The 24921-nt window shown below is 35.2% G+C and overlaps 1 protein-coding gene across 1 annotated transcript; it reads left to right on the top strand.

The window, feature by feature from the left end:
- The first annotated feature begins 498 nt into the window (after nucleotides 1-498).
- On the top strand, nucleotides 499-1672 carry LOC130052658 (beta-1,3-galactosyltransferase 1-like). Its single transcript, XM_056158258.1, has one exon. It carries the CDS (start codon nucleotides 717-719, stop codon nucleotides 1506-1508), a length of 792 nt encoding a protein of 263 aa, XP_056014233.1. The 5' UTR covers nucleotides 499-716; the 3' UTR covers nucleotides 1509-1672.
- Nucleotides 1673-24921: the final 23249 nt, after the last annotated feature.

Here is a 24921-nt window from a genome sequence, read left to right as displayed (position 1 = left end):
CTTCTCGTCCTTTCGCTATTTGGCGCAAAAATTCATTAATCATCCCTATGTCGTCTTTTCGTTTTATCGGGGTTTTTTCCACCTCGAAATAACAAGACAAAACACCAAGCGAAAAAAACGACAAAATTGGTGGGATTTTCTTTGTAGTCTTTTCGTTTGTATTTTGTCTACTTTTCGTTATTTTGGAGGAAATTTATTAGTTATTATCGTTTCGTCATCTTTTTGTTCTATAGTCTTTTCGCTCCAAAATAACGGGAAGACAACAAAATGGGAAATGGCACAAATCAGTCACCATAATGCTTACAATTAGAACAAATGTACATCAATTCAACTATCCAGAGTAAGAAGCGCCATGGATCAGTGTAATTGTTTTTCGGAATGGATATACAGAAGACCAAAACAATACTATACGGATATTAGTAATAAATTCCTATTACTTATGTAATAGTTGATTTGTTTTATGCTTCATTTATTGGGAAATTATCTACTTTCAGATGATATCTAAGGTCAGCATAAAGAAGATCAAATCGGCGTTCAAGTGGACTGCAGTTCTACTCCTTCTCACTTACATAGTCTGTTCACCATTTCGAAATTCAAACAATAATACTCGAGAAACTTCCTACAAACTAGTTCAAGCATACATTGACTCTGGAATCATCAAACCCTCGACATTGCATCACGATTCTTGTGATAGTAAAGGCGTGATTCTGTTGATAATGGTCCCGAGTGCAGTAACTAATTTTGAACAAAGACACGCCATACGAAGTACTTGGGGTAACGTATCCAGCGTACCAACCACTGTCCTTGTGAGATTTCTACTTGGGAGAACTACCAATACTACTCTCCAAGACATCGCAGCTACTGAAAATCAGTTATATAACGACATTGTATTCGAAGACATATTAGAAACCTATGAAAACCTAACTCTGAAGTCCATTGCTATGCTTCGTTGGGCATTACTACATTGTCATCAAATACGCTATTTGCTGAAGATAGACGATGACATGTTTTTAAATCTCCCGAGACTGCTAGAGACACTGACAAAATATCCTAAAGTGAATTCAATAGTTGGATGTAAAGTCAGTAGATCTGTCCCGTTCAGATCGTCATTATCAAAATGGAGTGTATCCCGGGCGCTATATCCAGATGATTACTACCCGGACTACATAGCAGGAACTGCTTATCTTATCAGCGGCGATATTATACGGACTCTTTACCGTGCAACACAAAAAGTTCCGTATTTCATATTTGAGGACGTGTATATTACCGGTCTATGTAGGCGCTACATAGGGGCGATTGCCAAGGATCACACTGGCTTTAGTGGAGGATATCGTGATGAAGGGCCTTGTGGAAACAACTTTCGTTACAAAATAACCGGTCACCACTACAGCCCCTCAGAAATAAAAAGAATGTGGCTGGAGCTGAAAGACAGGTGGTCCACTTGTCGATTTCTAGATCAAAAAATCATTTACAGACTAGTTGATATGTTCAAGTTCATTTTTCTTTAAAGAAAATATATAATATTCAGGTTTTGTGTGACAATAGTGGATTTTCTTGTTCTTTCATGTTTGTATGTATTTTATATATTAGTCACTATTTTGTCAATTTTTAGGCATTGGCATTCCATGTTTATCGTCGTCAACGTAAATAAAAAGGTATTACCTACCAAAAATGTTTTCTGATTCTATTTAATGAAATTTCTATTTTGGGTGATTGAGCCCCTGTGGATGGATCTGAAGCTCTCTGATCTATAACAATATTATCTTAGAGAGCTACAATTATGTTTCTATTGTACAATGTACCTAACATAACAATTAATAATTATTATGACAATACATGGTCCAAAATAAAACGTACAAGAAAAACTATGTACATAGTCCTCCATGCAATGACCGAATCAGCCTAATCCAGTTCGTCCCTGCTACAATAGTCCTAGTATCGAAAGGAGAAGAAAATGTTTTAAAGTGCCCAACATAATTCATGCACAAAACGTTATGTCAATGTCAATGTCAAGAACTCACAGTCGTTCAGCTAAATCGTGGATTTCACTTGGTCCTCAGATTTGATACCAATGCTTGCGAGTACATAAATCAAAACAGTAGTATCGTTCGAAATGAGGGAGGGAGGGTAGGTGAAAAAGTGTAAATATGGCCAGACAATGCGTCAGTACAGGCTTGTTTACATGCTACATTGAACATGTATAAAGTATGATTAATACATACATGGTCGCCAAAACGTTTTCAGTTGAACAAAGTTATAGGAGTTATCGCGCCTGCTCATGGATTCAACTATGATAAATTATATTAATCCCCGATGCAGACAGATGATAACTTACACAACGTCGAACAATTTATTGACAAATTGAAATATTAAGTGGCGAGTGTTTGGCACAATCTATTAAAAATTCAAATCTTCCCCAGCAGCCAACTCGGAGATTCGCTAAGCACTCAGGGATTGCCTTCCTTTAACACTGGTTCAGAGCGCCCCACAGGTAACTGTGGTAGGTTTATATCGTTTAACGTTCCACTCGAGAATTTTTCACTCATATGTAGACGTCACCATTGCAGGTGAAGGGTAGCAAAATATAAGCCTATGCTCGGTGCTTCCGCTTACGGCCGTTGCGCGGGGGGGGGGGGGGGGTCTTTATCGTGCCACACTTATCGCCTCTTACGACAAGCATAGGGTATTGAGGACATATTCTAACCCGGATCCCCACGAGACAATTCTGATGGGAACAGACATCTTAGTATCCCCTTTCAAGAGTGAATACCACATACAATGAGGAATTTCAGCTCTGACTCGAACCCTAACTCTATCCTGTCTTTGCTGTTGAACACATTGGTTAAGGTCTCCAGGAATACAAGAGTTACCCGACTCCTTACATGGGTCCCATCGTGTCTGAACACCTGTTTATCCGCAAATATCATTGAAGGGTATCCAATTATGACTGAAAATTTGTTACAATGAAATAGTTCTAAAGCAGGAACAATTCTTAGATTATTGGAACCCAGATGTACAACCAGGTAGTCTGGGGAGGATGCGCTTTTACTTCTTTTCACAGAGTCAAAGTCTTCCTGTTTCAATCCCCTTGCTCCTTCACCAAACAATCAGCATTTAGAAGTGAGAATCACGGGTCTTTGGGATATTTGAATAATGATGCAATAAACCCATTTTTCCAGAATTCTGAAAAAAAAAATTCATGATAGATAATAGAATTGAAGAGTTTGACGAGGCACACATATAATTTCCATCCAAAATTCTGTGTTCATAAGTCACCAGATCCGGTCCTGGAGCTTTACCGAGTTTAGGTTTGCTAAATAATTCTGATATATCACAAATTGTAATTGGACCTCCAGGTAGGTTATCACGTGATTGTTGACATCGACTTTTACTGTCGATCTACCTGTTTTCTATCTGATGATAAATGTTTTCATCGAACGATTCGTCTTCGGAAGGATTGAAAATGTTTTGGAAATATGTGGCAAAAGCGTGTCAGATGGAGATAGCCGTCAGCTGACAGAATTCCAGGATAGGTACACGGGGTTTTAACTTTCTGTTTCTTTTACAGGGTTCCAAAACATGCCTATATCGTATTCTGTGACATCATTGAAATCCCGATAAACAGTATGCATATAATTATCGTATTGTATAATAAAGTGCGTTTTTGAAATGCATTTTAGCACGTTTATAATTTCGATACGAGTAATATTTTATGCCACGTGATCCCCCTTGGCGTGTCCAGATGCGTAGGAAATTCCGTTCAGTGGTATGAAGTTCCTTGACTTCCTTCGTCCATCCTGGACGAGTATGCGGAGTTTCTCCCGTGTGAACCTGGACGAGTATGCGGAGTTTCTCCCGTGTGGGGGATACATTTCTGTGAAACGTTTGCAATAATGTTACATAGTTCTTGATAGAAGTCATTCATATTAGCAACTGAGGGAATTTCATATTTCAGTAAAGTATTAAGGTCGGTTGACATTAGATAGAGTGTTCTATCGTTAAAAAGATAACGTCCTATGGACCCGGTTCAACGTTAGAATGCGTCCTATATACCCGCAATGTAGCAAAATAAAAATTACACTCAGTACATGTTTCGGTAATATCATGTAACACATTAGAAATATACAACCAATAAATTTACCTTCATAACTGACTCCATTAATTTCAGTTTGATTAGCGTATAAAGAGAACTAAAACCTACGAGTTTTAATCCAGATGTGTACAGCACTGCAGAGCTTATTTCTGGCTGTTCGTCTTTCAATTCTATAGGGCAACTCTGTGTCCACTGCACATCGTACTCTTTGTCTTCAAGCTCTTTGCGAAAGGTACGTTTCACTGTTTTCCATATATGGTAGTGGGCGGTTCTTCATTGAGCATTCGTTTTCGAAAACAGCAGGATGTTCTGATGACAGTATCCGGTAAAATTGCAGTCAATTGAACTCGAGAAAAGTGATAAATACAAAATATTCAGTTTACAATATTATTTTACGTTTTCTGACAGTGTTATGAACTTACGAATTATCAGTGAGGTTAGTTGTATTCAATTTTACCTTTAAATCTACACGTTTATTCTTTGGTGATTTTAAAATCGCTTTGGGGAGATTCTGCAATTTTTGCTCCATTACGGGTATATGGAAGGCATTCTAACTGGGGTGAGGGCCTGTCCCTAGAAGTAATTAGATTATTTTAACTAGGTTGACATAGCTGATTTGTAACTAGCCATTGCGTCAGAGGTTGTTCTGGGTCATGCTGCTGATTTTAATTTTGAGGTTTAAAGACGATGGAGAGAATATTAAAAAATCAAAATGGCCAGTATGGGTAAGTGATCTGAGGTTTTACAATTGTCACTATCTTGAAAATTGTGATACGTCTGTAACGATTTCAGCATAGATTTGTTAAACAATACACTGTATAATGTGATGTGGTGATTTTGACAAATGCGTAGCTATGTCTCTTGGTTATTCTCCATAGTTTCCATTGAGGGTAATTTCCGCATCTATTTTTAGTAACAGTCAACTTTATGAAGTATATTTGTAGCTAATTCCATATTTTATGTTTCAGTTCAAATAAGTGTGAAAAGTGAAAGTATATTTGAAATTTAATGTATTTTACTCATTCATGATAATTTCCTAACTTAACTTCCTATCGTCACAGTATGTCACAGTGTATAATTTTTGAGAGTTGTCACAGAAGTGTGTTGCCTATTGTAAGTTTATATTTTTCATATGAATTATCACTGTACAAATAATGAAGGTTGTGCTGTTAGGCTCATTTAAAGTATTTATCAAATATGTTTATATAAGAAAGAGAAGAGAAATTGATGTTGGTGCGTTGATATTTGTAAAAGTTTCCCGCACTTTGATGGTTATTTTACAGTCATTTATTGTATCAGAAAGGTGTTAAAACTTGATTGTATCTAAAGGTGTGTTTGATGTCCCTATTGGGGTTACATAGGTAATTTGAGTTTTGTTATGTATGTACGTGTGACCCTGTATCATGAGACATTGACTTCCATATTTTGCATGTTTGGCCCTATTTGGGGTACGTTTCATACTACAGGTATACGTATAACATCTCTCTCACACATTTATAATTATGAATGTTAATTACATTGGTATATTAATTGTGAGAGTGGTATACATTTTATAATCTTTATTATGTAAAGTTCATTAAGGTTCATTAATTGTATATATAAACTTGACGTTGTAAATTATTTTAAATGCTCAGTCATTCATATTATATGTCATCTGCATATTCTAAATGTTGTTTTCTTTTTTCTGTTCATTGTAAAGCACACTGTCATTATTGCCATCATTACCATATATCCATATTTTTTTAAATATCTAAATCTGCAATAAACGGATAAAAGAATCACGCAAATCTGGTTATCACATGTAATCAAGCATTATTCTTCAGGGGACAATAGAAAATAATTTCCCTGTTATTTAAAAATTTGGATTTGACTCGTGATAGGCAGAGATAAGATACCTTTTCACGGTCTCTCGACAAAAAAGTGGATCCGATTCCGCGGTAACAGTCATCTTGTTAGATCTATGAAAACTACTCTGGTCATTCAGCCTTAGTTTAAAAGGAACAGTGTTCATAATCTCTTCCGAAGCGTTAGTGACAATCACCTCGACAAAATAGACTATAAATGGCGGGGTTATTTGATTTTATCGTGACTTGTAGGACCGATGACATCCATCCCAGCTCTTCATGTTTTTCGCTGGAATTCTTTCCTCTTCATTCCTCATTGTATCTAGAATGCAGAAAAGTCTTGTTATGTACTCTATTTCACCATTTCTCTCACAAATAAATGCAACACCATTGTTACAATAAACCACATCCGTGTGCCATCACTTCAGCTTTCTTTCACAGCGGAGCAATGCGATGAATACAAGCCACGTGATACTTGTCTAATATTGCCTATTTTGTTTTAATCATAAGAGGATGAGCGGTTCCAGGTAGGTTTTATATTTTTCTTCATACACATACATCAAAGTTTTCTATTCGCATCCTTTTCCCCATGCATAACATAATTTTCGCACTTGCGAAGAACATGACCTACCCATATTTCGTGGTTCATTAATCCAGGAAGCAGTTAATATACCATCTTTGTTTTGAATTTTTCTATAATTATAATCAGGGAACGAGAATGGGGTCTTATAACTTTAAAATCAAGTACGATAGCGCTCCCTTTTGTGTGTATATCTACGGAAATGAACCCACATCCTCACCCATCCCTACTCTTTTAAAATTCCATTTTCATGCATAAAACAAACGCCATATACTTCCCGGTGTGATAAGCTGAAAGTGTTTTCTGCGCTATTTCTTATTTATATTTTAGCATAAAAAAACTCTCATTAAATAACTTGCATTGCACGATCACTGATCTTCAAAGTCAATCTTAGCAAACAACAACCCCAACTATTTCCAAACAATATCACCTTTGTCTTTGTTATGCACTCAATAAATACGTTTAAGCTATAGAATACATCTGTAAACATTATGCCTGCACGAAGGCCGAACACATAACTTGTAACGAATATGAGAATAAATTACAATGGCAACAGGGTTCAAATTGACTGGCTAACTAACATGGCTACGTGAGTTTTCGGGTTGTATAGGGCTTAAATAAATATTTGAAAGTATGTTTGGACACAAGTACAATAGGAAAATATATTAGGATTTCTTTTATATAGGATTTTTTTAATATTAAATTTATGAGACAGCAACACAAGAATACAACGATATCAGGTCTAAACAGTGCGCAGCTTTTTGTGCGCCGCAAATCGAACGTTTTTATAAGGGGTGGATCTGTAGCCCTCTGATCCATCGCAATATTTTCTCAGAGAGCTACAGTTGTGCAGCTATAGTCAGACGAGTGTGTTAAAAGATTGTAATCTTGTTGAAAAATGATTAAACTATTCCACGTATCAATGTGCTTTCATTTTCTCCTCTTTATTTCATTTTTGTGAACATGTTTATATTCATAACATGAAACCAACTAATGAATTTAAACTACTACCATAAATATACGAGGCTCCAGACCAACTGTAAATTCAGGCTCTTTGTCCTGCTTCCATTCTTGCAATGGCCATTTTTGTGCTTATCATCGAAATTGCATGATTGTTATTATGACAATGGTTGTAAGCATTCCGTTTGCCGGTCACCTACAGAGCGGAACAAATTGAACGTCCTTTATTTACATTTAATTCTCAGTAGGTGCAGGTATATCGTACTGAAATATCACAACTGTACCGTTAGCATGGCCCATAGATTCCAATGATTTCGTTTGTTGACGTAGCCATGTTAGATAGCCAATCAATTTGAATCCTGCAACTGGTATCCAAATATTCTTTACAAGTTATGTATTCGGTCTTCATTTATTAAGAATACGAATAATTAATAGAAATTAAAACATATAGTTTATCTCAAGGTAAAATAAGCTCTTGGTTATTGAAAATGCTACAAAAGACAAGTCTGGTCCCTTACGCTCGTGAGTTTACCTATTTTAATGATTATCATTTAACCGAACTGGGATGATTTATTATTTAAAATATTAGTAAAGACATGTATGGGGATATGAGTTCACATCTAGACGGTATTGTGTAAATATTGAAATGAACCGGGATTCGAATTGCCTGACTACATGTACCTAACATCGCTATGCCATCGAACGAAATCATTAAAATCAGTGCGCTTTCGGGTCATATGGGGCTGTAATGAATATTTGAAGGTACTGGGTATGTTTGAACAAAAATATAGTAGGAAAATATTATAGATTTTTTTTGAATTGATGAAACGGCAATACAAGAATACAACGATATAAGGCCTCACCGTACGCATCTTTTTGTGCGCAGTAAATCGAGGGTTTTCATAAGGGCTGTATCAGTAGCTCTCTGATCTGTCCCAGTATTTTCTCAGAGAGCTACAGTTCTGCAGCTAAGGAATTGCCAGACTGGAAAAAATATTAATGACCGAAAGTTCATGGATTGTAATAAAGGGTCTTTTGATAGATCTATTTTGTACAAACGGCACATCAAGCTTAATTAATATAGGGTCTACCAGCCATGCAAAGAAGTAGCTATCTATGAGTACTGACGTGTTTCATACCTCTTGTTAGACCGTTCTTGGTACACTTACATTGACTACGGATTACTCCGTTTAACTGATCAAGATATAGGGTTCACAGCGGGCTACCTAACATGGCTAACCAACAAACGGAATCGTTTGAAGCTGTGAGTTTTCGGGTCTCATGGGGCTTTAATGAATATTTGGAGGTATATTTGGACACAAATATAGTAGGAAAATATGTTTTATATATTAAATTTTTGAGACGGCAATGCAAGAATGCAAAGATATAAGGCCTCAACCGTGCGCATTTTTGTGCGCCGTAAATCGAAGGTGGGCCTGTAGCTCTATGGTATGTCCCAATATTTTCCCAGAGAGCTATAGCTCTACAGTTAATGGTGTGACCGGTCGACAGGGGATGCTTACTCCTCCTAGGCTCTGGTACATCCAGGGGTCCGTGTTAAATAAAAGCATCTATTTTGTACAAAAACAAAAGAAACCTAATAAAACTACATGAAATAACCGATTTTAGTGTAAAGAAATATTTAAAGAAGAATTATTGTCTTGCATTGGCATATATTCATTTAAGACAGTAACTATCTAATTACCAAAATTACACGTTCGTGTGCCTGCTTTGAGGTTAAATAGTGTTTGAAACGATTGAATACTGGTGTTATTACTTAAATATATAATTTAGAGCAATCATTTGATGTCAAATGTTTTCATGAACATATGTAAAATCATGAATTTGTCTGTCATAATTTAAGAAATAAGATATCATTTTTGAGTGTTATTGCGATATGAATGAAGTCACGTGATCAAGTCCTATAACGCTACAAAAACAGAAAACAGAAACCATCTTCTTTAAAACTGCAGTGACAAATGTATTCTGACTACAGATCAGCTACAACCTAGAGGGGACTTGTGGCTTGTGATCCTTTAGGGGACACAATGGAAACTAGCTATATGCTAATTTGTGTTACCCTGGATAAATAAAGACTATTATTATTATTACATGTATTATATTTGTTAGTGAACTATTTACTGGATCTATGTCAGATGTTGCTGTTACAGAGAACAGTGGATTTTACAAACTCCTTTGTCAACTGATGACGGGTTGAATTATGGCAGACACAAGTTTCACCATATCCAAAGAACCAGGGAAAATATGTCTGCACCTCCGTATCTCTGTCAGTGTATTCCCATCATTTAGTACATGTACATGTCTATATGAAGACATCAATAAAGTTTGGATAGTTTACACCCTAATAACTCTTGGACAAAACCCAGGGTTGAAGAGAAAATTGTAGAGCATGTGAATTCATTGTGTACTACTTGTATACAATGTGAGAAATTTATTTAAAATGATAATCAAACATTTTATAAGAGAGTAAATTTATGTACGTTACAATGTCAGGAATTTACTCAAAGTCATTATGAAAATTTTAAATCATAATTAAGTGTCAAAAAGTGTCATTATGTTTCATGATAAAGTAAGCTTTTCAGTCTTCAAAAAAAATTGAAATTGACTTCTTTGAATATTTCTCATATTGAATTTTCTTTTAATACAATATATGAACAATTGAGCAACATCCCATTGTCTAACGTTGGAAAAACTTGCATTATGATGAATATGAATTAGTAGATTACTTCAATTTTTCTTCAAAATGTGTGAAATGCTCACAACTAAGAAAATTTGAGAAGTTGTGCAGATTCATTGACAATTATAATAGACAGATATTGTAAACAAATTATTCTTAAAGAACAATGAATATTCCATAGTTGTGAATTATTTGTTGAAAAAAAAAAAAAAACATTTGGTACTTAATGTACTGTCCTATTTATGATAAACTTCGATTTTAATATGAAATAGTATGTGTTGCTGATCCTATGTATTTACAACATGTATAATAGTACATGAGGTTGGATAACTAATTAAAACAGATGTTTTACGCACAGGGATTTTTTTTTTTTTTTTTTTTTTGGTCCGGGTCTTTGTAATATTCCTGTTTATAATCAAGTTTTCTGTTGTGTGTCATTAGCATATTCTAGACTGTACTGTCAAAATAGTGATGTCAATAAAACATTGAACACATTCTTTCTGTTGATTTGCAAGTTGTTGTTTTTTTTATAGAAATATATTTTTGGGTGGACGTGGAATAAAAACTTGGAATGATTTAATTAACCCATTACCATTAAAAAAAATATGCATGTAAATATCTCAATGTAGATATCTAGATCTACAATATTCATGCAAGTATAACTGAAGTCGAACGATTAATGGAGACCATAGATGGTGTTTAAGCTGCAATGTAAATTCTTGATAATGTTTAACTGTTTTTCATAAGTAAATCATAAATAATAGTAAAATCAAGCATGCAGATGAAACGTTTTATTGAACTATTCAACGCAGCATATATGATATAGTTATTCAGTTTAAAATGAACAACAAACATCGTCAATTCCATAACAAAACAATTAAAACTCGGTAAACGTTTCGTAATTAACCCAGCTGTGCATGAACAGTAAGCATCGATGACAGCCGAATCCTGCAAATCGATGGTTAGACGATGTGGTGTTTCTTCACTTCAAATGCCTGGAAAGCATCTAGAGCTAACAAATAAGTTACAATCACATGAACTGTTTCTTCCGCGTTTTTACTCACTGAAATTATGTGAATATAAATTTCTATGAAGTATGTCAAACAATTTGATAGACTTTTCTGTGAAAATTCACGACTAAACGAGGCGATTGAAAAGGTATCCTGTATAAGATCTAAATCGTCCGCCATGTTGTTTACATAAGTTGATGGAGTCTGGAAACATGTGACTTTCGTTGTCATCGGTGGGTGGGGCGTGGAAGCGTGAATTACCAAACGGCTACCGATTAACGTTAATATATTGTCATAAAGGACTCGTTTAATTGATGTCATAACAAAGACGTTGCTAAACAATTGTTGTATATTTGAACTGCCTGATGAACCATGTAGACATGGAGAAAGTGCTAGCAGTAAATTATTGTTTTTTATGGAATGTGTCATTCTGATTTTTAATATATATATATATATATATATATATATATATATATATAAGTACACGTGCTTCTGTGTTTTGTTTATATACAAAAGGACTATTGGGATGTTATGCTAGGTGCTGGTTACAGGCTAGTTAGAATTAGCCTAGATAAAGTTGTTACTAACAGTCTTTGTCTTATATATACATTCATATACAACGGAATTACAACACAGATAGTATATCACCAGTTGTCTGAAATATTGAAATGTAATACCTCAACGATAGAGTTCAATACCTCAATGACGAGTTAATAATAAAAAAAAAATCAACTGAGTTTCCCCCATAAACCTACTTGTATTTATTGTGCAACATTGAATAAATTGTATAAACATACACGGTTATTTGCCATTTTATAAATCGCCCTGTTATAACCAAGATACTGACAGCATTTTGACCAACGAATATCTGTTTTATGTCAACATATTTTGGGACTTTCTATAGCATTTTTGAATTATGCGAACCTTGCTCACTCCATATATACTGCTTGCATTTTGATTTTACTGCAAATGTTACAGAGATGAGCAATTGGATTCCCCTCACGTTTTCATCAGTGTAAATGTATTGCATGTGAAGCGGGAAGTTAGTAATTAAATGCCCGACTCCCCTTCTCGCAATTTAGCTTTTAAATACATAGTGAACTAATGCTGAAGGAGCGGCCTTCAGTGTTTAGTATCCTGTTTGTCGATGACATTTCTGTACCTGTCTTTAACATCAATAACCCCTGTGATAAGATCGTCTAAGATTGACAATTTACGTTTTTCAATGCTTTTGACCACATTCAACCTTCTTAAGAAAGAAGTCTAACAAATATTTGTTTTGTATTACATCTTTCTTCCAAGTCTCTTATCGGAAAGATTGTTACCATTCATTTTTCCATAGACCTTAATGTTACTTGAAATTTTGTATAAAAATTGTAATTCAAAACTTTGATCTCCAACCCCCACTTTTTTTTAGTTGCATTTTAAACTAGAAGACCAGACGTTGAAAATTATGTATTTTTTTTTTTTTTTATAGAAATTGACATATCATGAAATCTTTCGTATCTCAGGTGCAAAAAGGTCATTTATTTATTTCCTTTACTAGTATTAATTTCTTTTTTCACCTGTGGTGTTAAAGGACATGATTATGTATCTATTTTATGTAATGATTGATTTGTGTTGCTTATGTTGTGTTGACACTAACAGAAAAATCTAGTTTAATTGAATAAATTTTAAGTGCATAAAGGTAATGTTAAGAACACTATAGGTCAATAGGCCAATCCGAAAACATGAGTTATCTTTCCTTGATCCGGAACGTAGTGCGCTTGCGTAACAGTAGTTTAAGACTTCCGGGTAGTAAATTCGAGAAGCGTCATTATCAACAGTGCAGAAGGCCGCAAAGATATTGCTGTATAATTTTACAGTAATCACACCAAAAAATATGTTAGTTAACGTTAATAAAAAATCTCAATGCATAGGTTTACTTCATACACGTGAAAATAACCAACTTTCAATGTAAAAATAATAGAAAATTAATGTTGTAAGTAGAGGAGGACAGCCCCCCCCCCCTCCCCGATAGAATGTTTTATCGTTAAACTGATGTAATTTCCTACGACAGGCCTGTCCCGAGACGCAGTTGAATTATTCTAACTACCCCCTCCCCCCACATTTTACAGGATTTCACGTGTTTTATGACTGATATTAGTATATATCATATATTGCATACATTTCCTAAGGATCTTTTTCCCGTGTTTTAATACAGTCAGATTTATAATAAAATATCAGACGTTACTTGTTCAATATCAATGTAGTACATTCAGCGATGAAAGTTCTGCCACGATGTACGTCTAGGTATGTCTGACTGACACCTCTGGATTCTGAAAATGTCCATCTCCTTCGATTGGCGAGTAAAATTTAACCCAGACAGTACTTGTAAATGAGAAGCCACTGACAGATTTCCAGCTGTCTGCCCACAAATTTTATACAGAATATGTCTGATTTATATAAGTATAACCATAAAGAAATTTGTCATCACAAACCATCTTTAAACTGACATTTAGATATGCAATGTTTTGAAAATAAAATAACTTATAATTGAACGCCCTGAATTTATAGTCGGCAAGAGTATGTACCTGTAAATACAGCCATTTTGAGTAAAATATTTGGAGTTTTATTTAAATTATTTTGTAAATTTGTGGCGAAAAAGGGGTCTAAATCTGTCATTGCATTTTCTGTTATGACACGATACGTGCCTATACATAATTAAGTAGATTTCAAGGGGGCTAAAACGAATAAAAGAGGGAAGATACAGAGACGTCAAAAGCATTCTATGGGGGGGGGTGTTAAACTTACCTATCCACCAGAGAGTCCATTTGAGAATACCCCCCCCCCCCCCCCGATCACACAGGTCCATGAAAAATAATTTATATCAATCTAGCAATATTCAACAAAATTAATAAATAGAATAAATATTTAGTTGCCTATTTTACTGCATTTTAAACATATTAGTTGATATTAACAATCCTAGCTTCATGCTGCAGTGTACAAAATGATTTGCACACAGAATGAACACGTCCAGGTACTTTGGAGAAAGTTACCCAAAGATTGCAATCTGATTTATTTTTGAAAGAGTCAATTGGTGGTGGTGGAATAATTTTAGCCCTGATAAAACAATGAGAGCGTTGATTTCCTAATTTAATTGATTTTTTTTATTTTGGAAAGGGGGGGGGGCATGTTATGCAAGATCTTTGCACCACAGGCACTCGACGTTTTAAATATTTATAATAAAAAAAATGCCTACAAAATAATTATGTCAGTCATTATTGGAGACATATGTAAACAAATGAATGTCTGCGTGATTTCCAATCTAATCTTTAACCCCCACCCCTCCCCTCGAAAAATCACACCCGACTCGATCAAGAAATTCTTTTTTGTTTCCATTAACATTTTCTTATTCTCTCGTACAAATGATTTCAACTGTTCTCGATTTTGAACATCACCCATATTAATATAACTATATATATAATATATAATATATGCGGAGCCTGACTGTGTTACTACCCGGAAGTTGTCATATTCACACTAAATGTAAGAATACAAAGAGAGATAATTCACGTTTTCGGAAAGGCCTATAACAAGCGTTGCGACCCCAGTTTTTCTTTAAGTAATATATGAAGGCAGTGATAAGCATTTGTACCCACCGCGTGTGGAAGAAAGTACATTTTGCGTCTCACTGTGCGTAAGAGTTCCACAAAGGGAAAGAACTATTGGGCAACTCGGAAATTGCGTATTACTGTAAACTTATTGTAAACAGTGTTTCCATATTGAAAGTTATCAACCAGTTTATGAATCCCAGTTTTGATGGTATGACGTCACAGTTGCAAAAGCGTGGTAAATAATATAAAGCTGATATTGAGATTTTTTGACGACATCCACAGCAAAATTTTTACGCGATTATTCAATCTCAATGTGCACATAGTGGTCAATGTCATTTTTCGTTGCGTCTAATAGATTATCAAGTTTAAGATTATCAATTTCTTTTGAATTTCTTCAAATAAACATTCAGACTGTTACTATATAAATCAATGAGAGAGAGAGAGAGAGAGAGAGAGAGAGAGAGAGAGAGTCGTCAAATGATTTAATTCAGATAAATGCAATTTCACTTTAGAATCAGATAAGAAAACGTCTATTTGTATTTATCTTTTAAAAAATAATTGATGAAGGCCTATTCCTTGTCACTGTACAATGTGGGGTTTTAAAATTTTACGTTTTCATCTTTTGACGTCAAGATCTATATGTAAGGCGAAGTTGATAATTAACTTACATCTAGAAATTTGTGCAAAGCTATATAAAGAAATTTACATATATATCTGGTGTACATTTATAAAGATGGGAATATAGGAGAGAGGATTTAATTATGTTTTTAGTCGACATCCCAGATCGAAACAAACCATCATTTGAATTTGGTATGCATTACAACCCAACCACTCCAATAAACGAACAATAATTGCAGTCAGTATTATCTTTTCTGAGACACACAGGTTCCATTTGTAATGTTTAAACTGATGTAAAATTGACACTGATGGCCTTGACATTATTTATGAAGATAATAACAATTATTTGTAATTCATTTAATTAGAAACAAATTAAAGCAATTTTCTGATCTACATGTACATGAAAAAGAAAACATTAAGAAGCTATCTTGTGACATGTATCTTCTTTTCTTTTTTTTTTTTTTTTTTTTTTTTTTTTTTTTTTTTAGCAAAACTGCATTTTGACATTTGACCCACAGTTAATTAAGCCATATCTACAATATACGCCTGTATACATAAAACATTGAATCATATATAGTTACATAGTGTGACTGTGTGTATCACTACACTCCAGTCTGATGTGATGTAAATGCATCATGAACTTAATAGTTCCAATAACTCCTATTGCCTAAATCCACAATTCTGTACCTATTATAATAATTGTTCATCGTATTGCATACTAGTATTGTACATTTTATTAGTATGACGGCGATTTATCTTGTTGTTCAATTTTGTCCCAGTCATGTTGAAATTTTGAATATACTGTATTTTAGTATATGTAAACATGGTCCTTACCTAATGAAGGATTTTGTCGGTTCATTTCTGATCAAATTTCGCATGTCATACGATCCATCTCAAAACAAATTACTTTGCAATTTTTTTTCATACATTGTTCAAATAATATGAATCGTGTATAGTATTGAATTACCCAAAATGATCGAATGGGATAATAAGGGTATTATTTCCGTCTCATTAAATTCCGACAGGTGACTTCAAGGTCGGATTAACAATAAATGACACATTGTGCGCATCCTGTATATAAAAATATCGTTTAGAGCTATTGTAAAAACTGCAGGGCTGACGTTGTGTCCTCGGGAAAGGCACTTTACATGAATTTCTTCACTCCACCCAAGTGTAAAAGGGGTACCTGGCTATAGACAGTGAAAGATACTGTCAGAATGTTAGTGCTCTAGCGCTTGTAATGGCAGCTTGCACTGTATGTTTCCTAGGAGGCTGAGAAAGTTCTAGATTGATATAAGGTCTGCCGGGGTAATAATGTACATTGATAATTGTAAAGCGCTTTGAGCAGCATACGCTGGATAAGGCACTATATAAAACCAATTATTATTATTATTATGCACCGCTGCATTTTAGAAATGTGTTTTCGTGGGATGCATGAGCTGATATAAACATATGATACTGTTGTTAAAAGAACATCCGCAGAAGAAAAATCTTTAAGTTTCCCTTATTGCTGTAGGCATCCGAATTCACAAAACACTCCTTCGAAGCATATATATATATATATATATATATATATATATATATATATATATATAAAAAGCACTATAATCCAACAACACTCAACATCCAAAGTGTCGGATCTAATAGTAGATACAAGGTCAAATAAAAAAAGGATATAAAAAGCACTAAAAATGACCAACAACACGGACAACACTGAATTGTCAATTTTTTAGGATAACCTGTCCCTTCCACAGGACGATAGAATATTTACATAGAAAAGGAAACTAAAACTACGACTAAACTACAAAAGCTGATAACAAACAAAACGTCGACATATTAAAATTATTGAGTGTAATATGTGGCAATAGAAAAATCTGTTCCCATCGAGCGTCAAGACTGAGAACCTATTCCAACCCGTATCCCCAAGGGGATGTAGATACAGAGACATAAAGGGAAATCTAGTATATAAATTGTAAACATGATGCATTAGTATGCAATTCACCTTGGTATTTATCTTTTAAAATTGAATACTTTTTATCTGTTTTGTAGGAAGTATCATATTGTTATCTACAATGTAGCTGGAAGCCAAGGATTAATTTCAAAACACGCGAAATTGGAAGCATTAGTGTGTGTTCGATCCGTATGTTGCTGCAGATGACATGAAAGGGTGCGATTTATTTTACCGGAAGGAATTCTTATCAGGACAGCAGATCACATTACATGTACATGTATATACAACTGTATAGATTTTAGTGGTCCCTATAATGCCACGATTAACTCTGATAACTATATATGCGCAAAATTTATCAGAAAATGAAAAAAGATTGTGTGCACTCCTCATTTAAGAATTTGTAGTATATAATTCTAAATCTAAAGTACTGTATCATTGGCGGATTTAAGGGGGGGGGCGCAGCCGACGCCCCCCCCCCCCCACCCCCACCCCCTAAAATGTGCAAATTTAAGGTCAATCGTGCATGGTCTCTAGGTTAGAAAAATGTAACCGATAAAAGAAGCAATAATTTACTCCACTCTCTGAGCAATAAATGACAAAATCTTTTTGATTATTGATATTGAATTACTTTTATTGGAAAAACTTACTTTTTTCCAAAACCCCTTAAAATTTGCGTCATTTTATTGATTTCCCTCTATCAAAAATGACAGTAAATAGTAAAAATTACTAATCAGAAGACATATTTGAAGCCCTATAAAATCTGTAAAATGCAGGAGCTTCCGGGGGCGAAGCCCCCTGGGCCCCAATCAGGACTTTGCTCTGGACCCACTGGGTGATTCAAGGCGGCCCCCAAACCCTGTCTCATAAAGTTGCGGCTCCCCCCCCCCCCCGCTATTCCTGGATCCGCGCCTGATACTGTATGATACCTATAATAAGATATGATTATGAAATACCCATCAGATATCAAAGATATTGACTTTCCCAGTATACCAAATGACTTCAATATGACCATAATTGGTATAGTATTACATTACCTTTTTATAACGTTGCATTATAAATTCACATTTATACCAATGTTAATAAATATATTTATTATATCTCAGAATGTTTTTGCTATATAAATGTTAGGTGGATAAATTTGCTATTTCTTCTGGATAACGCTAGCCATGAAATAGTTTCTGAACTATCTGCCCTAGGGAAATAGTCTCGAAACTATTTACCGGATGCTATATTTTTGGCGTTTTCTTTTTTGGAATATTTCTAGTGTTATCAAATATGTCCGATAACTCTAATTAGTTTACCAAACGACAATGGAGACGGGTAAACTTGACTTTGGTAGGTCTGACACAAGTAAAGTCTACTTTGGTATAATAAAACACCTATTTACTGACTATTCGGACAATAGCAAGTTTATTGTCCCCCTTGACAGCAACTATTTCCCAAGGCGCAAAATAGTTGCAGTCTTGGGGAACAATAAACTTGCTATTGCCCACATAGCCAGTAGATAGGTGTATAATATTCATCAGACAATGGTGAAAATCCAGACTCTAGAAAATAGAAGACCTCCATTGTTTTGAGGTCAAATCTCAAAGTCACAAGTATAGGTCAAAATACATAAATTCATAAAGTAAGTAGATTGTCAAGTTATGTATTAAGAAATATTAGTTTGATAGATTTCATACATGGTGCTGGCATATTAGTTCTTGAGCATACATAGTCAGCACAGCTAATATAGAATCGGAAGGGGAATAAGTAATATTTAGAGTATCCTTGAACGAGTGTATCTTCCGATACCAGTCGAGGGGGCGGAGCCCCCGAGACTGGTATCGGAAGATGCACGAGTTCAAGGTTTGATAGACCAACACTCGTAAAAATACTAAATGGGCAATTGAAACGTTCAACAAGTGGCGTGCCGCACGGGACAATGTCCCACTTTTGACCGAGATGAATTACTGGATGCAACGATTTGTGTTGGAAGTAAGAAAACAAGACAGCTCGGAATATCCAATACGTTTATTTGAGTTTGTTTTATTGATAATAAAATTGACTAGTTTGTTTATATTGTTTCTCCTCCGATGTAAGGTCAAATGTCATTGAGATTGTCGATTCACCCTGACATGCTCTATCTTGATAGAGTATGGTTGTTAGAGCACAACAATTCATGGTGTATCAAAAATAAAAACACAGTGATCATCAAAGGAAAAACACCACAGCAATGATACAATGTCTTACTAATGAATGATAAATTACAATCATTCAGTCTATCTAACTTGAATAATTTTTAAGATCAATGATTCAATTTCAATATCACGCTTAATTCGAGTGGCAAGGTGGAAAAAAAATGTACATGATAGTTTGAAAAAAAGTGATATACATGATGCATTTTCTAAATATAGTAGGTATTTCAACGGATGTTGATACAACTCTTAAGATACACGATATATGAATACAACATGTAGTTGAGGGTAATATTGAAAATTTTCACCCCTAGAATACCATTGTCAACCGAGGCGTAGCCATTTTTCGAGGGGGGGGGGGTCAATGTTACCCTCAACTACATGCAATATTTGTTCCATTATACTGAATGTTACATATATAAGCAAACTGTTCAGTAGTAAATGTGCGTTGTCTTCTGATCATTCACTGTCATGCGATGTTTTCTATATCAATGCAGGTATTCGCGTTTACATGTGTATTACAAACGCTCAAACGACGTAGTATAACAATCTACAGTGAACCGTACGCGCATATATTAAACGCATGTGATAATTTTTTATATTACCCGTTGTCAAATAATGTTATCATCACCCAGCACGTACTTCATATTCTCAGGTTTGCTGTCTTTTGATATTTTGTCACAACAGCAACCAAGTGATGATATGAATACCAATACATTTTTCATTATAATGTTGACTTCGGTTGAATCTATCAATAAAGTAGTTTTTTTTTTCTAAAAAAAAATATTTATTTATTCTGCTTGGATTCCAAATTTGAAAAGAAATAACAATTTGCATTGAAGTATGCAACTTCATTCTCATGCGTTTGTATCATGACAAAATGTAACATTTTGTTTCCATTGAAACAGCTTAGAAGATATATTGCCATATATACATCTCATTTCATATGACTGTCCAATGCATTTTGAACAAGTATCCACATATTTCAAGCTGACTGGAGGGATTTTTATCCATCATTCAAATTTGCCTCTTAAATAGCTTTTTAAGAATGTATCAAATACACCTCTTTTCCAGACAAAAATAAGCCTTCATAGAAATATTCAAATAGATATCAAACTAAATAATAAAAGTACTACAAAGCATTATATAAAATCACACAACTATATCCAGCATATTTGAATAAAAATTGTCATATTATGTTAAATTGAACTCTTGTGACCTAAATGATATGCACGTGTTACTGTGGCAACGGAGTTGCATAGCTACCAGATTTTGATGGTATTACATTACTTCAATGTGAGAAAGTTGAGAAGAAAACAATCAGTGACCGTGCATGTTTTAGTGGTTACAGAAAATGGTTGTTCAGTGGTTTCTAAATAAGACATTTTAGAAACATTTCTAAGGTGCAAATATAAAACACTTCTTTGAATTTGTAGTCTTAAACATGCAATCAATGAAATGTTTTATAAACCTTTTAGTAATGTTTTGATTGAAGAATACAACGTTTTGAAAAATTTAATGTTTTAATTAAGGTATGAGTTGATAGAGGGCGAAGCCCTCTCACAGCCCGAAGGGCCGTGAGAGCGGAGCTCTCCCTATAGGTAACACGTATATACATGTTTAAAAGGGAAATATAGGAAAATAATGAAAAATTAAACCATACCTATGGAACTTGAAAAGTTTGGTACCAATGGCGTCGATTCGAATATTAGCGCGTGGACATGTATTCTTCCATTTTGAATCTCGTCTACCCTAGTTCACGTCGTTCTAAGATGTTACATAAAATCCGTAAAAGCATGTAAATCTTATTTTCTTAATCAAATATAATCACTCCACGATTAGCGCCATGTTTGTTGTTGTGGTTCAAATGCTATGTTTGTAAATTGCTAAATAACGACGCTGAATATGACGTCACAATATACTGTTTACATCAATTGCGTTATATTTCCCGCGTTCAATATATAGGCGGATCAAATGTCCAAAATTAGGATGCTTTGATACAGCTCCGTCCGCGTGCTAACTTCGGGTTGCTTTTGTCCTGTTTTGGATATAGATACTAATGCCAAAACTTTTTTGCTTCGCCCTCAAACACGGTCACGCCGTAAAACATATTACCGAGCGATGCTCAGACGAGTCGAAGGCCCGTCCGCGAAGCAAAGCTCTAAAGGTAATACGTATGTAAGAGTAGGGAAATGAGAAAATCAGCAAATGAATAGATAATCTTTACATACGTTCAAAGAAAATTTTGTGATCTATATGGACGCCGCCATTTTGTTTTATTCATTAGCTGCTTCTACGGTTATTCCTGTTTGAATTTTGAATAGCACAAATACAAAATACATTTGTAATTCAAACATTCAGTTTGTTAAAAATAAATGGAATAATTAATACTGTTACAGTTTTTAGCCAACCATCAAATAGAAAAACAGAAATACGACTAAATAGATGAACGAGTTCCATCGCCAAACGCTCGGCATCAGGTGTGAATGTCACGGGTCCTCAGAGATGACCTTAAAAACGGATGTTCCGTGTCACAGTAGGCGTGGCACGCTAGAGAACCCTCCCTGCTCAATGACCGTAAGCGCCGAGCATAGGCCTAAATTTGAAGTCCTTCACCGGTCTTGGTGGCGTCTCCATATGAGTGAAAAATTCTCTCGAGAGACGTTAAGCAATATACAATCAATCATATACGATATATTTACGCTTACGTTTTTACCACTTTGAATTTGTTGATCAGTTTTGTTTAGATATAACTGTCTTTTAAATGGCAAACGAGATTTATTGTTGTTGTTTATACATGTAATTGTTTGATTTGAAAGAGAGAAAACAGTTGGGTCTTAATGAAAGCTTAATGTGACGACATAATGCAAGGTTTACGTCAGGGTACTGACGTTACATTCTCCGCGTTAAGTGAATAGGCAGATCTCCCTTTAATTAATATTTATATGTTACTGGGCGTTTAGCGCAAGGGTAATTTCATAGATAATATATATTTTAAATGAATTAAAATTTACCGCACTTAACGGAAATATATTATCACTTGGGACACGCCAATCACCTTTTCATGCTTCGCTCGATCCAACTGTCACACCATATAATCATATATACATATTATTTGATGAATAATTCTAAAGAAAATATGACGCTGACCAAGATTGCCGTAGCAACAAAACGGAACCTAATATCGTTCAACCAGACACTCGGCTGTCTCCGTAAATCCGTTAGTCGGAGATTTACCGAGATAGCCGAAGTCAGGTTGTACGAGACTAAATGGAACCTGAACAATCAAACCTATTGTGGCATCATTCTTAGAACATCAAATACATGTAGCGGGACTAAACGGCAACATTGTTGATACGATATAAAGAATGTTGAGAAAGTCAAATGAACCAATCAAATTGCATGTTACAAGTAAACATTTAAAGACAACCTTCTTGCAACATAAATGAAATGTTATGAAAAAATTTTGTGCTACATAATATGGCATGTCAAACGTTGCAATATTTGATCTTTTCCATTTGTATTGTATAATTTTCCATTTGTATTCTATATTTTCCATTTGCATTGTATAATTTTTCATTTGCATTGTATAATTTCCATTTGTATTGTATAATTTTCCATTTGTATTCTATATTTTCCATTTGTATTGTATAATTTTCCATTTGTATTCTATATTTTCCATTTGTATTATATATTTTTTTTCGTTTGCATTGTATAATTTCCATTTGCATTGCAAAATCTTTCATTTATATTGCATCCGAGGGATTGTTTATTTTGATTTGTTACGAAGGATTTCATTAGTTTAGGTCCCACTTATATTTAGCCGTCACCAGGTGACGTAACACAAATAGACTTACTATGCTACATGTATGGGCACTGTGTCGTAGCATTGGGGGTACTTTAACGTGTCAACGCCTGTCGATATTTACGTCTAAGGTTTGATGCAGCCATGACACGAGAAGAACTCGAACATGCAACTTCACGGTTACGAACCAAAGGGCATATCACTGAACTACCGCGATCGGTTCCATATAGGACTAGTTGAACATACGTGTAGCCAGCAATGAGGAATCTTGCGCCGGGAGACCCCCCCCCCCCCTCCTTCACAAATGATATTTTATTTACAGATGTCGAAAAAAGCATGCATGTACGTTTTATTTTGTCAGAACGCACTTGTCCAGGGGACTTCCAGGGGCGGATCCAGGAATTGCGGTTACGGGGGCGCCACTTTATGAGGCACGGGGTCTGGGGGCTGCCTCAAGTGGGTAGGGGTCCAGGGGGCGAAGTCCCCGGAAGCTCCTGGATTTTACAGATTTCATAGGGCTTGAAATATGTCATTTTTAATCAAGTGAAATTAGTAAAATGACGCAAATTTTAAGGGTTTCTGGAAAAATTAAGTTCTCTCATTAAAGTACTTCAAGAAATCAAAAGACTTTGTCATTTATTTCTCCGGGAATGGAAGAAATTATTGCTTCTTTTATTGTTTGATACATTTTTCTAAACAAGATACCAAGATTTACCTTAAATTTGGAAATTTTGAGGGGGAGGGGGCGCCGGCTGCGCCCCCCTTAAATCCGCCACTGACTTCGCCCTCCAACTGCAACCCCCTCCCCCAAGGCTTTGCACTGGATTCACTAGGGATCTTAAGATAGTCCCCAGACATCCAGCAGTTTACTGCATCCTTTCGTTCAGAATTATCTAGATCAACCAGTGGTTAAATAGGAGACTAGTTTGAATATGCTGATCACATTAGACGCATAAAAGCTATCAATTAATGGGGTGGGGGTGGGGGTGGGGGGGTTACGCCATTACACTTAGCAAATACGGTACATTCCTGCGAAACGTGGCTCCTGAACTTTACCTCTTCAACATCTCGCGCATTACCAAATTCGATAAACGATAACTTAAGATTAATCCATTGAATAGTTGTAACAAACCAAACTCGAGGTTAACAATTGGTGGGGACCCAAGGGCCGAATTAAGTCCCCCGAATCCACTGAATTCTGACTTAATAAAAATGTGCATGCTTTTCTGGACAGTTCTATTTTTAAAAAAAATGATCGGGGGGGGGGGGGGTGTCGCCATTACTAGAGCTAGCTAAGTATTTTTAAAAATAACTAGTCCAGGACCTGGTCGTGGTAGCTCAGTAATATATCGCTTGGTTTGTGGGCGAGAGGTCGTGAGTTCGAGAACCGTTACTGTTATTGCCGCATCAAAGCTTTAGAGACATAAAGACAGTGATTGCTCCTTTGCCAAACACTCTGCATTTAAAAGACCTTAAAAACAGATATTCCGTATCGCTGCACAGGCGTTGGCACGATAAAGAACCGTCATTGCTACGGCCTGTCATCGTCGGTTACCCACGGATGCTTCTATTCGAGCGTGAGTGGACTC

The sequence above is a fragment of the Ostrea edulis genome, chromosome 3, assembly GCF_947568905.1.
Source record: "Ostrea edulis chromosome 3, xbOstEdul1.1, whole genome shotgun sequence".
NCBI classification, from domain to species: domain Eukaryota; kingdom Metazoa; phylum Mollusca; class Bivalvia; order Ostreida; family Ostreidae; genus Ostrea; species Ostrea edulis.
Note: the sequence above shows the minus strand (reverse complement) of the source record. Positions and strands in the feature narration are given on the sequence as shown.